At 55.6% G+C, this 16,266-nt stretch overlaps 3 protein-coding genes across 3 annotated transcripts in view; 2 read left to right on the top strand and 1 right to left on the bottom strand.

The window, feature by feature from the left end:
• Positions 1-16,266, bottom strand: part of LOC144953332 (uncharacterized) — a 446,639-nt gene that overhangs the window by 305,086 nt on the left and 125,287 nt on the right.
• LOC144953325 (uncharacterized) overlaps positions 1-16,266 on the top strand; it is a 378,709-nt gene that overhangs the window by 260,300 nt on the left and 102,143 nt on the right. The gene's annotated exons all lie outside the window — the stretch shown is intronic.
• LOC144953329 (uncharacterized) lies at positions 1,445-7,343 on the top strand. The gene is made up of 4 exons (XM_078883893.1): positions 1,445-1,535; positions 4,442-6,732; positions 6,832-7,074; positions 7,239-7,343. The coding sequence occupies exons 2-4, from the start codon at positions 4,462-4,464 to the stop codon at positions 7,341-7,343; spliced, it is 2,619 nt and encodes an 872-aa protein (XP_078740019.1). The 5' UTR covers positions 1,445-1,535; positions 4,442-4,461.

Below are 16,266 nucleotides of genomic sequence, written 5' to 3'. Positions count from 1 at the left end.
GGAGAAGCATTGGGAGAAAGTAGCACTGCTGATTGTTGGGATGAACTGTGCAGACTCGTCCTAAGGCATCCGATTCACCGTCGGCAGCACTTCGCTTCCATTTTTTTTGCAGTCCATGTATAGTAGGAGGGAACTTAATGGTAGAGCAGGTTGGCAGCAAATGGGTCACTTGGGCACAAAACCAAGAACGCCATCAGGGTGGTATCTTGTGGAGCCAGGGCCTGTTGTTTGGCATTTCTTTTGGTGACGTAGATGCGTTGACCATTTTTGAGGTGAAGTGCCAAATGGACGACTGTGGGGGGACAGCCATGGATGGGAAAGCCAAGAATTCAGCAAATGGCCTCATTGTTGATGTATCTTGCTTGGAAAAAAAGTTTTGGGTCATGCACACTTTGCCCATCTGTTTTGTAAGGCAAAGACAGCCATGTCACAGCCTTTTTACTAAAAAAATTCATGGTGAAATTTCCCACTTTTTTACGTAATATATAGGATACTAAGGCTAAGCACACCCGAGGATTGCACTTTTGTTGAAAAATGATGCTGTAAAAATTTGGCCATTGGACAAAAACGGCATAGGTTAGTATACCGATATTCTATATTGGGACATGAACATTTCATCATAAAAAAATTCCACTTAATATAATACATAGCATACTAATGGTAAATACAATAGAGGAATTAACTTTCGTCCAAAAATTAAGCTGTGAAAGTTGGGCTCATTTGGCCTAAAAACGGCACAGTATGCCGATTAACTTTTTTATATTCGAAAATTTCATGCATGAAATTCCACACTTTTTAACGTAATATATAAAGATACTCAGGCTAAACACAACCAAGGAATGCACTTTTCGTTGAAAAATAAAGCTAGGAAAATTGGATAAATTTTTCCAAAAAACGGCATAGGTTAGTATGGCGATTTTATTTTTTATGGACGTGAAAATGTCATCGTGAAATTTCGCCAGCGGTGTGCTGGAGAGCCAAGCAACGACATCTACAAAGTGCTGCTCATAGCGAGCAGCACCGATGGAGGTCGTCACGGCACACGAGGGGGTGGGTGGCCAGCACCACGCCCGGCCGCCTTTGTCTCCCTAGTGGCGATGTTGACACACAGCACCGGGTACTCGTTTGAGGCTAAGTCGAAACTCGCTCCCTTTCTGTCAACAAACTTGAACTCTGACCCCGCTCTCTGACGTCACCGCTCAGCGTGGCCTCATCGACGTCAAACGCCAGGGGGAGGTGTTCCTCGATAGTGACGTCATGTCACCCACCCCCGACCACCGCGCTCTTGAGCGTGACGTCATCTCTGCTCTGCCGCTGCCGATATGTCCAGTGCCAATCCTTATATGGTTAAAGCCCAAATAAGGATTGGCGGCTCATTAACATAATATATTCGTGAAAGCCGTCGCGAGTTGAGAGCCGCTCATTGTGGGAGGGGAGTGTCATCGTACCCCGCAATTGACGTCATGTCGCCTGCTGCCGCGTGACGTCGCGAGGAACCAGGAAGTTGCTGCACCGCCCGTGCACTGAAATCCGAGGTGAGAAATTCTCATCGCGGTTGTGGTGGTTGTTGTGGTGGTTGTTTTTGTTGCTTACCGAGGCAGAGCCTCGCTCTTTCTCTCGTAGGGATGTCAATTGAGTATCAGCGAGCATGGAAGCGATGTCCAGGTTGGAACTTTACAACGCGGGGCCTTGCCTCCTGCCCTCGCCTGATCGCGTTTGCTTCAATAGCACTGGTCAACACACTTTTTCTGGCATAATGTATTCCAACGGGTTTAAGGTTATTTTGGGGTGCTGATTCCAAATCTGGCATCAGTTTTTGTCTATCACAGGTTTTTGAGATAACAAATATTTCATTTTCAATAAAAACAGCAAATTTATGCTCCTGTACAAATAGCTAAACAGACTTCCATACAAGAATAAGATAAGATACAATATACAATAATAATGAAACAAACATTTAATGAGCCGTAGCACAAAGTTGTGAGAGTGACTGCATATCGATTTGAATGAATGCATATTACCATGTAAGAATTGAATTGTGAAGATAAGAAAGTCACGTAGGTAAAACATCAAAATTAATGAAAATAAAATAAAATAAAACAAAAATCACGACGTTTCGGAGGCAACACAAGTCTCCGTCATCAGGTGGGACCGTCACAGCCGAATTAGCTGCATCAAGTGAGGCAATGATTCAAGATGTAATCCCTTATAAGCAAGTTGAAGGGGGGAGGAGAGGGGGGGGGGGGCTCATCAGAATGTGGTAGCCAATGAATGGAACGTATCGGGAGGGAGGGGGGCGGGGCTCAAAGACAGCACGGAGTGCTAAGTACAACGCATCGGGAGGGGGGGGGGGGCCAAAAAAATGGACGACGGCTTGGACGCGGTTGCTGCTGTACACGCCAACACAATGGACAGAGAGGGGGAGGGGAGGCCTGATACACATGATAGACAAAAGAACGAAAATGCCCATGTTTATACCAATGCTGGCTGAACAATGAAGAGAGTACTGTTAAAAATAACTGGGGATGTTAACACTCGGTAAAGTAAAGTAAAATAGTGCCTGTCAGATAAGATGGTCCAAAAAAGTGTAATTAAGTCTTTTTTGCGTGGTTGATAACATCTTTCCAATGATTACTAAGTTTGTACCCATCATCACGGTTGAAATTATGTCTGTGTTTGTATATTTGTATGGCTTCGTGTACAAACCTTTGATGGTAGCCAGGAGGTTTGCAGAGAACCTTGGTCTCGGAAAGGACAATTTCATGAGAGCCCACCGAGTTGTAGCAATGATCGGCAACGGCAGAAGAATCAGTTCTGCCGTGTTTCAGATCTGACTTGTGCTCGCGGACACGATCAGAAACATGACGTTTCGTTTCTCCAATGTAGCAATCACCACAAATGCAATTCAATTTGTAGACTCCAGGATACTGTCAGGAACGACATCCTTCACAGATGGAATCAGATCACGGATTTTATGCACTGTACTGAATCGGACTTGGATCTTATGTTTGTTTAGAATTTTGGAGATCTTTTTGGTCACGCCTGCTATGTATGGTAACGTGATGGTTTTGGTCGGAGTTTCATGTGGCTGTTTCTGTGTGGTGGGAGAGACAGCTTGGCGGATAGTACGGTCAGAGTATCCGTTCATCCTGAGGGCCCGATGTACATGTCTTAATTCACCGGTCAGGTGGTGTTTGTCAGAAATGCCATGGGCTCTGTGGTATAGCGTTTTGATGAGATAATTCTTTTGAGATGGGTGGTGGTGGGAATCCGGTTTCAAGTAGGAATCTGTGTGGGTGGCTTTCCTGTAGACAGAATGTCCCAAGGATCCGTCAGGCCTCCTCTCAAACAGAATATCCAAGAATGGTAGTTTACCGTCTTTCTCCACTTCCATGGTGAATCTGATGGATGGGTGTCTAGAATTGATGTGGTCCAAGAAGTGGTTCAATGCTGGGAGGCCATGTGGCCAGATGACGAAAGTGTCATCCACATACCTCTTCCACAGGGAAGGACGCAGGGTGGATGTCTGGATGGCGTCTGATTCAAACTTTTCCATGAACATGTTGGCTATAACTGGTGACAAAGGGGAGCCCATAGGGGTACCCTCATTCTGTTTGTAGAAGGTGCCATTCCAGGTAAAATAGGTGTTGGTGAGGCAATGCCTAACCAGCGCAGGTGCATCAGAATTCAATCCATGTTGGACTAAGTCCTCAATTATTGTTAGGGTGTCCGGTACTGGGACTTTGGTAAACAAAGATACTACATCAAAGCTGACGAGGATGTCATCAGGAGATAGTACCATGTCCTTAACCATAGAGACTAATTGGGTTGAGTTGAGTACTGCCGAAGAGGTCTTGCCTGTGAAAGGGAGCAGAGTATCTGATAGAAAACGGGCTAGTTTGTACGTAGGAGAGTTTATCGTCGACACAATGGGTCATAGCGGGGTGCCTTCCTTATGGATTTTGGGAAGACCATAGAGTCTGGGAGGTCTTGCCGCCGATGGTTTTAGAGAGGGACGTTTGCTTGGTTCGATTAGGGAAGTGAACTCGTGATGATACTGTTGGTTTTCGTCGTTAGGCTTTTAGTGGGATCGTTTTTAATTTTGGAGTAACTCCCATCATTAAGAAGGTCCAGGATTTTGTTGTTGTGTAGAGGAGTAGAGGAGAGTGGTGGCGTCGCGTGCGCTGTCCGGTGCGGTGACATCACGGGACGTGGGGTCGCGCGCGCTGGGCAGTGCACGTGACGTCTCGCCTCAGAGGGTATTTAAAGGAGACCCCGTGACGCAAGCGGGGTCACTGGAGGAACGGGGATAGTAGAAGGGGTAAAGAGGGAACCCTTATAGTGATACTTGTTAATAAACCCTGGCGGAAGCCCCTAACTCACCTCCGTCTCCGCGTACCTCCGTCTACAACCACAACAACTACTTAACAACTGGTGTCAGAAGTTTACGCCGTCGCCAACATGTCAAAAGCGGGCGCACGGCGTAAGAACCCACCGGCACATGACGTGGAGGGTGCCGAAGGCGGAGAGGAGGCTCCAGCAGTGACCCCGGAGCCCGGGACCCCGGTGACGGTCCCCATGGAGACGAGCGGGCCGGAGCGGGAGGAGTCGGCTGCGGGAAGTGCCAGCTCACCGCCGCCGCCAGAGACGGAGAGCGTCCCCGCAGCTCTGCTGCACCAGCTCCTGCAGGCGGTGGGGCAGCTGACCGTCAGGTTGGCCGAGGTGGAGGCACGGACGCAGCCAACCGCCTCGCACTCGGGACGGGAGCAACTGTCAACTGCCAACGTTGAAAGCGCCGCCGTTTTCCCAGCGACCGCTCCACCGGAAATGGCCGTCATGTTGGCTGCGACGCAATCCGCGGCGGCCATGTTGGCTCGGGAGCCATATGCGCCCGCTACTACGGCTGCGACGCGGCGGACGGCGGACATGGCTGCCATGGCGACCGCGACGCCGCGTCTCTCCACCGACGCGGCCGGGGTTTCTTGGCACGCCGCTCCTGCGGGACCAGCCGCCGGCGACGACGCGGCTCTGCATCGGGCTGCGCCCGCCGGGGAGGCCCCGGGTAAGTACGCGCGTGCCGTCCTCGCCGGGCCGCCGGGGTGGGCAGCGGCGGCTGCCGCTGCCCCGTACATCGCCGTGCCGCCGGAATGGGCCGCAGGTGCTGCCATGGCGACCGCGACGCCGCGTCTCTCCACCGACGCGGCCGGGGTTTCTTGGCACGCCGCTCCTGCGGGACCAGCCGCCGGCGACGACGCGGCTCTGCATCGGGCTGCGCCCGCCGGGGGGGCCCCGGGTAAGTACGCGCGTGCCGTCCTCGCCGGGCCGCCGGGGTGGGCAGCGGCGGCTGCCGCTGCCCCGTACATCGCCGTGCCTGCGTCCCTTGTCATGGATGACGCCGCGTCTTCGGCGTGGCCCATGGAGGCTGCAACGCCGTGGTGCCTCGACGCGTCGCGAGAGGTTGCCGCGGCTACGGCCGCTGTCCCGCACCTCGCTGCGCCGGCGGGGTGGGCCGCGGGGGCCGCCGCGGTTCCGTGTCATACCGCCGCGTCTTCGGCGTGGCCCGGGGAGATCGCAACGCCGTGGTGCTTCGCCGCATCGCGAGAGGTTGCCGCGGCTACGGCCGCTGTCTCGCACCTCGCTGCGCCGGCGGGGTGGGCCGCGGGGGCCGCCGCGGTTCCGTGTCATACCGCCGCGTCTTCGGCGTGGCCCGGGGAGATCGCAACGCCGTGGTGCCTCGCTGCATCGCGAGAAGTTGCCGCGGCTACGGCCGCTGTCCCGCACCTCGCTGCGCCGGCGGGGTGGGCCGCGGGGGCCGCTGCAGGCCCGAAATATACCGCCGCGTCTTCGGCGTGGCCCGTTGAGGCTGCAACGCCATGGTCACTCGCCGCGTCGCGAGACGACGCCGTGGCTTCGTACGCCGCCGCTGACAGGTGGGTCGCGAAAGCCACGGCGCCTTCACACCTCGCTGCATCTACGGCGTGGCCCATGGGGGCCGCAACTCAGCCGCACTTCGCTGCGTCTGCGGCGTGGCCCATGGGGGCCGCAACTCAGCCGCACCTCGCTGCGCCTACGGCGTGGCCCATGGGGGCCGCAGCACCACCACAATTCGCTGCGCCTACGGCGTGGCCCATGGGGGCCGCAGCACCACCGCACCTTTCCGCGTCTTCGGCGTGGCCCGCGGGAGCCGCAATGCTGCCACCGCCGCACCACGTCGCGTCCGCCGGGTGGCCCGCAGGTGCCGCTTGGCTTCCACACCTCGCGGCGCCGCGCGGCCAATGGCAGCGCCGGTTACCCGACGTTGCGCCGTTTGTCGCGCAAGGGGGCGACTGGTCGGCCTTCCAGGACCGGTTCGACGCGGCATACATGTCGGTCGGCTGGTCCATGGAGGAGGCCTTGCCGGCGCTTCCGACCTGCTTGGACGAAAGGGCTCTGCAGGCCTTCAAGTCCATCCATCCGGCCAATCGGGCTACACTCCCGGCGGCCTATATCCAAATGGCCAACGTTTTTGAGCCGCCGTCCACCGCGCAGCTAAAGTTTTCATTGCGGCGGCGGGAGGAGGGGGAACTGCCGCTGGCCTTCCGCTGCTCGCTCCTGGCCCTGGCGCAGGCTGCATACCCTGACCTGTACGGCAGGGCACTTGATTCTATGGCCTTGGGGAAGCTGCTTGACCTGGCAAGGGAGCTAGGAATTGCTCTGTCGATCAACAATGATCGGCAGATCACATCCTTGGCGGTCGCCGAAAACATTCAGGCGCACCTCTCCCTCCGCCAACGGCCTCAAATGGCGGCGTGTGCGGGGATCCCGGCGCCGGACGGGGGGGCCACCTCTCAGGGGGTGGACACCCTCGCGGCCCTGGCGATGCCCGATCGTCGAGGAAGGGGGGCGGGTGGTCGCCGTCCGGAGCAGCGGGGGCGGCCGGGACCTTCCCGTCCACAGGAGGCGGACACGGTGGCCTGCTTCCGCTGTGGTCAGCGGGGCCACATTGAGCGGGGCTGCCGGAATGCCCCGGGGGCCTTTGGAAAAGGGACTCCACCTTCTCCCAGACCCTCCTTGGCATCGGGTCCGGGGCCCCAGGCGAGTCGCGACGCATCATCTGCGCGGCCGCTCCCTTCACCTCATGCATCTAGCGGGGCTAGGGCCCATCGTCATGGGGTTGTCCTCGAAGGGTCGGGTGCACCATCGTCATCACCCCCTCAATGGCCCAAACAGACCCGCCACTGGGATGCGCTTGCGCATAGGATGGTGGCGGCAGCTGCCGGCTCCTCAGCGGTGGCAGGATATGTGCAAGGGGTGCACGTTCGCCTCCTGGTGGATACGGGGGCGTCGGCCACCATTATTTCTGAGGCCATTTTTGGGCTGCTACCCCGCAGCGTTGGTCCGTTAAGGCCGGTTCGCGGGGCTTGTGTCGCCGCGAACGGCGGCAGTTTGGGCATCTTGGGCCACGTTGTAGCGTCGGTTCGGGTTGACGAGATTGAGTTGGCCGGGCCGATTTTGGTCTCCAGGACCTTGGCAGTGCCATGCCTCTTGGGGACCGACTTTTTGTCTAGGATGCCCATCCGAATTCTCGTTGACCAGGGCTGTGTAGAAATGCCGTCAGGGAGGCGGCTGAAATTCCTACAATCGCCTACCGTCCTGTCTCCCTTGGTCGCCGGTGTACGGGCCTTGAATAAAGTGCCGGTGACCGTACCACCGGCGTCACAAATCCTGATACCCCTTAGGTTGCGCAAACCGCTCGAAATGGGCTCCACGGAGACGGGTATCCTCCTGTCCCCGTCAAGCTACTTTTCAAGGACGAAGGGGTTGGTGGGCGCCTTGACAGCCGTGTCGGGGGGCCAGGACCTTTTTTTGCAGGTCCTCAATTCGGGACCCTTGCCGGTCGTAGTCCCGACCGGCGCCGTCCTGGCACACGCGACCCCGGCTCCTCCACCCGAGAGCGCTGCCCCGGATGGAGGGGTCGTGGCGGGCGTGATGCGCACGGGGGACCCCGACGCATCATGGATCGCCACGTTGTGCGACGAGAATGCCTCGTTGTCCTCCGGGGAACGTCGGCAACTCCGCGACCTCATCGAGCGGTTCACCGATGTGTTCAGCCAAAGTAAGTTTGATCTGGGTCGCACTACTCTTTTGGACCACCACATAGACACGGGCGACGCGGCCCCTATTCGACTTAATTCCCACCGCTTTAGCCCAGCGGAAAAAGATCATGTCCGCTCGGCTGTCGAGGAAATGTTGGCGGCGGACATCATCTCCCCATCTACTAGCCCTTGGGGTGCCCCCATTGTGCTAGTCAAGAAACGGGACGGGAGTCTCCGGTTCTGCGTCGATTTTCGTAGATTGAACAAGATCTCGGTGGCTGATGCATATCCATTGCCTCGCATGGATGATTCCCTGGACGCCCTCTCGGGCGCGCGGTTCTTTTCGACTTTAGATTTGCTCTCCGGCTTCTGGCAATTGCCACTGGATGAGGCCTCTAGACCCAAAACAGCGTTCCGCACACCCCAGGGGTTGTTCGAGTTCAATCGGCTTCCTATGGGTCTCCATTCGGCCCCGGCCACCTTCCAGCGTCTCATGGAGATGGTCTTGGCGGGGCTGCAGTGGGAGTCTTGTCTAATCTACTTGGATGACGTTATTGTTTTTGGCCGTACGTTTGGCGAGCACTTGCAACGCCTTGAGGCGGTGTTCGTCAAAGTGCGTGCTGCTGGCTTGAAATTCAAACCCCAGAAATGCCACTTGCTACAACCATCGGTGAGGTATTTGGGACACATTGTTAGCACGTCAGGTGTCGCCACGGACCCGGATAAAACGGCTTGTGTCCGGACGTGGCCGACTCCCACATCTGTCGCGGAGGTGCGTAGCTTCGTTGGCTTCGCATCGTACTATCGCCGGTTTGTCCGCGATTTTGCGACCATTGCGAAGCCACTGCACGCCCTTTCCGCCAAAGGCCAAAGGTTTCACTGGGGCGCGGAGGAGGAGGCGGCTTTTGCGGCGCTTCGCACGGCCTTGGCGGATGCGCCGCCCTTGGGGTACCCGGATTTTATGAAACCCTTCCTGCTCGATACCGATGCCAGCGACACGGGAATTGGGGCTGTCCTGGCCCAGGTGGTCGACGGGGTTGAGAGGGTGGTAGCCTATGGCAGTCGCGTTCTGTCCTCGACGGAACAGCGATATTGTGTGACCCGGAGGGAGCTTTTGGCCATAGTTTATTTTGTTCAGTTGTATAGACCATATTTGTACGGTAGGCTGTTTACGGTCCGAACCGACCACGCGGCCCTGCAATATTCGCTGAAGATTAGTCAGCCCTCGGGTCAGCTGTCTCGCTGGCTCGAAGTGCTCCAGGATTACCCCTTTGATGTAATCCACAGGAAGGGGACACAGCATGGAAATGCGGACGGTTTATCCAGATTGCCGGCAGGCGGTGGGTGTGCTTGCGCCCTGGGCTCTAGCCGTTGCAAGGCCCCAGGGGACGCCGCGGCCCAGTTGGTCGCGTCGGCCGAGGCGGACACCCCTCCAGGTGCGGCGTCGCCCGCGGATTTCGGCCTTGGACTTCCCCGGGAGGTATGGTCCGGCTTGCAGATGGAGGATTCCTCTCTGCTGAAGCTACGGCGCCGTGTCGGACATAAGGCCCGGAGCTCAGCTTCGTCGGCTGCCCCGGAGATCGCCGTGCATGACGGACTACTCATGCGTTGGGATGCCCAATTGGAACGCTATTGTGTGGTTGTGCCCACTAGCCTGCGTGGTAAATTAACCCTAGCCATTCACGAGAAGCTTATGCACCTTGGCTACCACAAGACCTTATTGACCCTTAAGCGGGACTATTACTGGCCGGGTGTTGAGGGTGACGTGGCACTGATTTTAAAGGGTTGCCACGACTGCGCGCGGAGGAAGGCCCCAGTTGTCCGGGACCGGGCCCCGCTGCAGTCCATCCGGGTTTCTCGTGTTAATGAGCTCGTGGCGCTCGACATTTTGGGGCCATTCCCTGCATCCCAACGGGGCCACAAATACCTCTTGGTGGGCGTTGAGTACCTCACACGTTGGCCCATGGCATGGCCTTTGGTCGATCAGTTGGCCTCTTCTATCACCGAGGCCTTCGTCCAGGGGTACGTGTTTGACAAGGGCGCGCCGGAACAATTGTTGACTGACCAGGGGCGGAATTTCTCGTCTAGGTTGCTCAAGGAGGTGTTTGACCTCCTTGGCACCAAGAAAATCCGCACCTCGCCCTACCACCCCCAGTCAGACGGGATGGTAGAGCGCTTGAACCGCACCCTTACGTCCATGCTGTGCCACCAGGTGAACACGTCCCAGTCAGACTGGGACCTGTTCGTCCCGGGGGTCTTGGCGGCGTATCGGTTGGCCCCTCATGCCTCCACGGGATTTTCGCCTTTTTATTTGATGTACGGTAGGGAACCGGAGCCCCCGGTGCACGTCTAGATGGACGTTGGCTCCTCCAAGAAGGGGTCGGCGGTGCCGATCCCTTTGAAGGTCGCGCTTGACCGGCTGCGCGAGGCGCGACAGGCCGCTGCCGAGAATTCCGCAAGCCGGCAGGCGGCTAATGAGCGGATGCCCAAACACCAGGCAGCTGGCCTCCCGTGGGTAGCGGGTCAAAAAGCGTGGCTGCATTGTCCCCAGGTCCCCGTTGGCACATCGGCCAAATTGCATCGCCCTTGGCAGGGACCCGTGGAGGTTGTGGAGGTCCGCCGGCCGCAATGCGTCCGGATTCGGTTCGGTCGCCGGCAGTGGATAGTGCACCCGTCCCGGCTCAAACGTTATGTTCCATCTACCCTGGGGGATCCACCCCCAATTCCGGAGCGGCCGGCTGATGATGTATCCGGCGTGCCTGACCGGCTGGGTCTCGTTGACGGAGGTGACGTCCGACCTGTGTGTGTGCCCCCAGGCCCCTCCCGAGTGAGGCCGACAGAGACCCCCCGGTCACCAGAGGCCACGGCGGTGGGACTGTTGCCCGCTGACGGGCCACCTGCACGGGTGGCGGACACCATACGGGGGAGCGGGCCAGCAGCACATACCCGCTCGAGGGGGATGCGGCTCCGGTGACGGCCCTGATGGCCGTTCAGCGGGCCCAGCCCCTGGCGCCCGTTCGGCGCTATCCGGCGGATGAGGCCTTCGGGGTCTATTTGTTAAGTTTTTTTGTTGTTGCTGTTATGCTTGAGGGGCCGTGCTGCCCTAAGGTTTAGTTTCTAGCAGCCGGTTATACCTTCAGGCACACGAACTCGTGAATATTCGGTCTTCGGTCCGGTGTGGGGCCCCGCTTGCGGGGTGCTTGCAGCCGGGTCGGCTGTTTTTTTTCACGGGGGGGGGTGATGTAGAGGAGTAGAGGAGAGTGGTGGCGTCGCGTGCGCTGTCCGGTGCGGTGACATCACGGGACGTGGGGTCGCGCGCGCTGGGCAGTGCACGTGACGTCTCGCCTCAGAGGGTATTTAAAGGAGACCCCGTGACGCAAGCGGGGTCACTGGAGGAACGGGGATAGTAGAAGGGGTAAAGAGGGAACCCTTATAGTGATACTTGTTAATAAACCCTGGCGGAAGCCCCTAACTCACCTCCGTCTCCGCGTACCTCCGTCTACAACCACAACAACTACTTAACAGTTGTATGAATCTTTATCCATGATGACCGTGGCATTGCCCTTGTCTGCCGAGAGGATGACTATATCATCTCTCTTTTTTAGGTCCGCGAGTTCAGAGCGTTCGTTTTTGCTGATGTTACTAGTGGGTTTCTTAGCATTCTTAAGAATAGTAGCTATTTCAGCTCTTGCTACATCCGCATGGATGTGTCCTATGCCTCTGAGGGCTACATCAATCTGAGAAATCCTATCCTCTACTGGTATATATTTAGGGGTGACGGCGTAATTTAGTCCTTTGGCCAGTACCGTTTTTAGTGTCAGAAATTGGGATGTTACTCTGATTAATCACGGTCTTGTTAACATCCAGCTTTGCGATGTGTGGCTCTGATTTCTTCTTAGATAGGTTGAATTTAGAAATCAGGTTAGCTTTGCATTTGGCTGACATTGAGTCAGCAGAAGCAGAAGTCATGTTATCAACGTGGTTCTAATCAGAAGGTGACATTTTTTGTGTTAACTTTAAATGTGTTTGTAAGAGAGTCTTGTCTAAATTATCGAGTTCAGATCGGAGTAACCTTATTCTCTCCGAGATTAGTGATAGGCTAGCTTTAAATAAGATCTGTTTAGAGTTCGGTGAGGGCACAGCAGCGGATGTGAGTGTGAAAGCGATGGGTATTACCTTATTATCTCGGCATCTCTTGAGGAAGGCCAGCGTCTCGAGAAGCTGTGACTTCTTGTCTCGTCTGTTAAAAACTCTAACAGATAGGTGGAATTCCTCCCCGTAGAGGGCATTAATTCTAGATTTGAAGCTTTCGTGACTGCAAGGATTCATATTCTCAGGTTTTTTCGGTAAAGTCACGTAGGTAAAACATCAAAATTAATGAAAATAAAATAAAACAAAAATCACGACGTTTCGGAGGCAACACAAGTCTCCGTCATCAGGTGGGACCGTCACAGCCGAATTAGCTGCATCAAGTGAGGCAATGATTCAAGATGTAATCCCTTATAAGCAAGTTGAAGGGGGGAGGAGAGGGGGGGGAGCTCATCAGCCCTTTTATTTCCGTTGTTTGCATTCGGTGGATAACTCGCGGTTAACCCTTCATTTTGACCGCGCGCTTCGTAATGGCTTCGCATGGCGGCGTTTGCCTCTCGCCGTGGTAATGTGGAATGCGCAGCGTTGGTTTTCGGGAGAGCTCATCGCCATTCCTAACCGCTTGTTGAGGTGACCCTGGGATTGAATCTCCCACGGGGCCATTCTCGAACACAGGGGTGATGCACCGCTCCCCGAGAGCTCTGAATGGATTCTTCATCTCCTCTCGTGATTCGCTGCCTTTGTCAATGTTGTTCTCCTACAATTGGAGAAAATGAGAAAAAACTGGGTTTTTTTTTAAGGGACTGGGCGGGGGGGCGGGGCAAACATCCATGCTGTAATATGGTAATATGGATATTACAGCATGGATATTGTGGGCGATGGTGATTCTCTGCCACCACTTTGACTGTAGTCTAGAGGTAATAATAGTTATTACTTATTAACATGATCCTGCGTTGGGATATTTAGTGAACACCAATTGTAGTGCGTGTGTTTTTTTTAGCTGGGGAGCGGTAGTGCAGCGGTTAGCGCTACGCTGCGCTATAAACCCGGCGAACCGGGTTCGATTCCTGCTCACGGCCAACACCCGTGACGATTATCTGAACCGGTCCCGGGCCTCTCCCTAGGTCGACTCAGCCTCAAATGAGTACCTGGTGCGGTGTGTAAACATCGCCACTGGGGAGAGAAAGGCGGTCGGGCGTGGTGCTCGCCACCCACCCCCTCGTGTGCCGTCCCGGCCTTAATAGACGTTCGCTAACAGCACTTGCCCTGACAGTCTGTTAAGACTATACGGGGGACCTTTGTCTTTGCGGCATAGCGGCGGTTGCCTGGGCGCAATGAAAGCGCAAGATCAAATTCGGCGACAAAAAGCACACGCCGCGTGGCGTTTTCAGGATTCGGAACACTTTCGGATGCCGGGAGAAGTCGATCGTGTAACTTGGACCCTTTCACGAGCAGAGCTGCCTCTTGACACGTAAATTAATTGAATCCTTGGGTTCCTGTCCTGGATCTTCTCTTTTCAAACAAGAGGCGCTTTACAGCGGTGATCAATCGCGGGGGGCCACGTTTACCGCCCACCCCCCCCCTCTTCACTGCTGCCGAATTCAGAAATAAAAGCTAAAACGCAACGTCCACGTGCCTTGTCATCGCTTCCCAGACCGCGTGCGGTCTCGTCTGTCATGCGGTGAAGCGGCCCGGCCGTCGAGCGCTCTCGGCCGCTCGTTGCGGAGGTTCCCGGTTCCAATTCACGCGAATCGCGCGGCGCACTTCCCTCCGGCTCTGAATATCGTCGTAGTTTTTATTTGATCTTTTTTTTTTTAACGAACACAGTCGCTGAGCACGGTGCCGAAAAGGCCCGAAATGTTCCAGCGGCCACCAACAACACTATATAAAGATGAAGAGTGTAACACGTGTGTTGAATTGAGCAAGCGCTTGGCGGGGGGGAGAGACGATGGGAGGGATTTTCAAAGTATAGCAGTGCGAGGCAAGAAGCGCAAAGACAAGTGTCTGTGTTGTCTCTCTCTGTGTGTCTGTGTTGTGTCTCTCTCTTTGTGTCTCTGTGTGAGTCTCTATCTGCTTGTGTGTCTGTGTTTTGTCTCTCATAACGTGGTTGACCAATAGGGAGCCATCCCTTGATCGCACCCGGGCGTCGATCAGCCTCCCATTATATCTGTACCAAATGGAAATTCCCCCGGTACAGCTACTGAAGGCTTCACGAACTACGCAGTCGAAATAGATGTTAAATAATGTGGGAGCCAGAGGACATCCCTGTCGCACCCCAAGGTGTACAGGGAAAGGCTCCGACTCCCGGCCACGTAGTTTTACCCGGGCCCGCTCACCATCATGAAGGTCCTTAATGATCGTGAGCAGAGGGTCAGGGACTCCGAAAGCACGAAGAACAACCCAGAGCCCAGTCCTACTGATGGTATCATAGGCCTTGACCAGGTCAATAAAGCAGAGATGTAGGTCTTTTTGGAATTCCCTACACCTCTGCTGTAGCAGACGGACAGAAAATATGGCATCTGTGCAGGACTGCCCTTTCCTGAAACCGCATTGGGGCTCCGCAAGCCTCTCCTCAGCGTGCCTAGCAAGGCGATGTTGAATAATCCTTGCCAGGACCTTGCCCGGCACACTGAGGAGTGAGATGCCCCTGTAGTTGTTACAGTCGGTACGGTCCCCCTTCTTAAAGAGGGGGACCACCAGGGCATCCTTCCAGTCCTGCGGAACTCGTCCAGTGGTCCAGACTGTTGTTATGATGTCATGTAGGGCAGTCTGTGCACAAACGCCACCCTCCCTCAGCATTTCGCTTGGGAGATCATCTCTGCCCGGTGCCTTCCCTGGTCTCAGACTCCGGATCGCCCTCAGTACTTCCTCAACAGCTGGCACCTCAGCCAGCCACTCACAGGGGGTGACCTCTTCCAATATTTGAGGCACCGCAGCCTCAGCAGGGTCATCCCCACTTTGCCCCACGATGTTTTCCTGGCTGAGAGATTTTCGCTCCCCCAGGACCTCACAGAAATGCTCAGCAAATCTGCAAACCTGTTCCTGGGGGTCGGAGATTGGATCACCGTTTTTTCCTCTAATGATGGTAATAGGTGTGGCGCTGCAGGTTACTTTTTTGATGGAGTTAAATAGTGATTTGTGATCGCGGGCCACTGAGGCAGACTCCATCTCCTCAGCAACCCGCGACCACCACCAATCCTTACAGCGCCTTACGGCTCTCCGAACCTCCGAGCGAAGGCTGCGGTAAACCTCCTCATTCTCTGACGTGGGATGCTGTAGGCGATGAGAGTGGGCCTGTCGCTTTTTCTCAATTAACCTGAACACCTCCTCTGTCAGCCAGGGTTTCTGGGGAGGTCTGGACCGCGTACCCAAAGCAGCCATTGCAGCTGCATGAGTCACAGTCTTAAACCTCGCCCATTTACCCTCGACATCAGGTGGAGTGGGGGACGATGCCAACCCCAGCTGCAAGCGATGATGAAATTCTCGCTTGCAACTTTCATCAGCTGAGACCAGGCCACTTTTGGTTGGAATGGGATCCTGGGTGTACACCCACCACCGGAGTGGAAGAATGGCAGGCGCATCTTACAGATGACTAGTCGATGGTCAGAGGGCAGATCAGCTCCACGGTAGGTCCTGGTGTCAAGGACATGGGCTCGCATCCGCTGGTCCGTCACTATGTAGTCCAGCAGATGTTCTTGCTTGGACCCGGCATGTATCCATGATGTTGTGTGGATGCGCCGATGCCGGAAGAGCGTGTTGGTAATTACAAGCCCATGGGCTGCACAAAAATCTAGCAGCCTCCTACCGTTATTATTGAGCTGATCTGGCCCATGCCTTCCAATCACTCCAGACCAGGTGCCAGCATCATGACCAACTCGGGCATTGAAGTCACCCAACAAGATGACTCTGTCCCGAGTGGCCACTTTAGCCAGCACCTGTGACAGGAGGTCATAGAAAGCGTCTGACTCATCGGCTTTGCCTGCATCCCTCCACGAATGTTCGTCTTCGGTGGGGGCATAAGTAACCACGACCACCACTCCTCGCCTCCGGTTGATGGGAAGGCGAGCCCAAAGTATCCTGGGGCTTACAGCTTCCCACACCT

Source organism: Lampetra fluviatilis, chromosome 74 (genome assembly GCF_964198595.1).
Source record: "Lampetra fluviatilis chromosome 74, kcLamFluv1.1, whole genome shotgun sequence".
Classification (NCBI taxonomy): Eukaryota; Metazoa; Chordata; class Hyperoartia; order Petromyzontiformes; family Petromyzontidae; genus Lampetra; species Lampetra fluviatilis.
The sequence above is the reverse complement of the archived record's forward strand: the minus strand, read 5'-3'. Positions and strand labels throughout refer to the sequence as shown.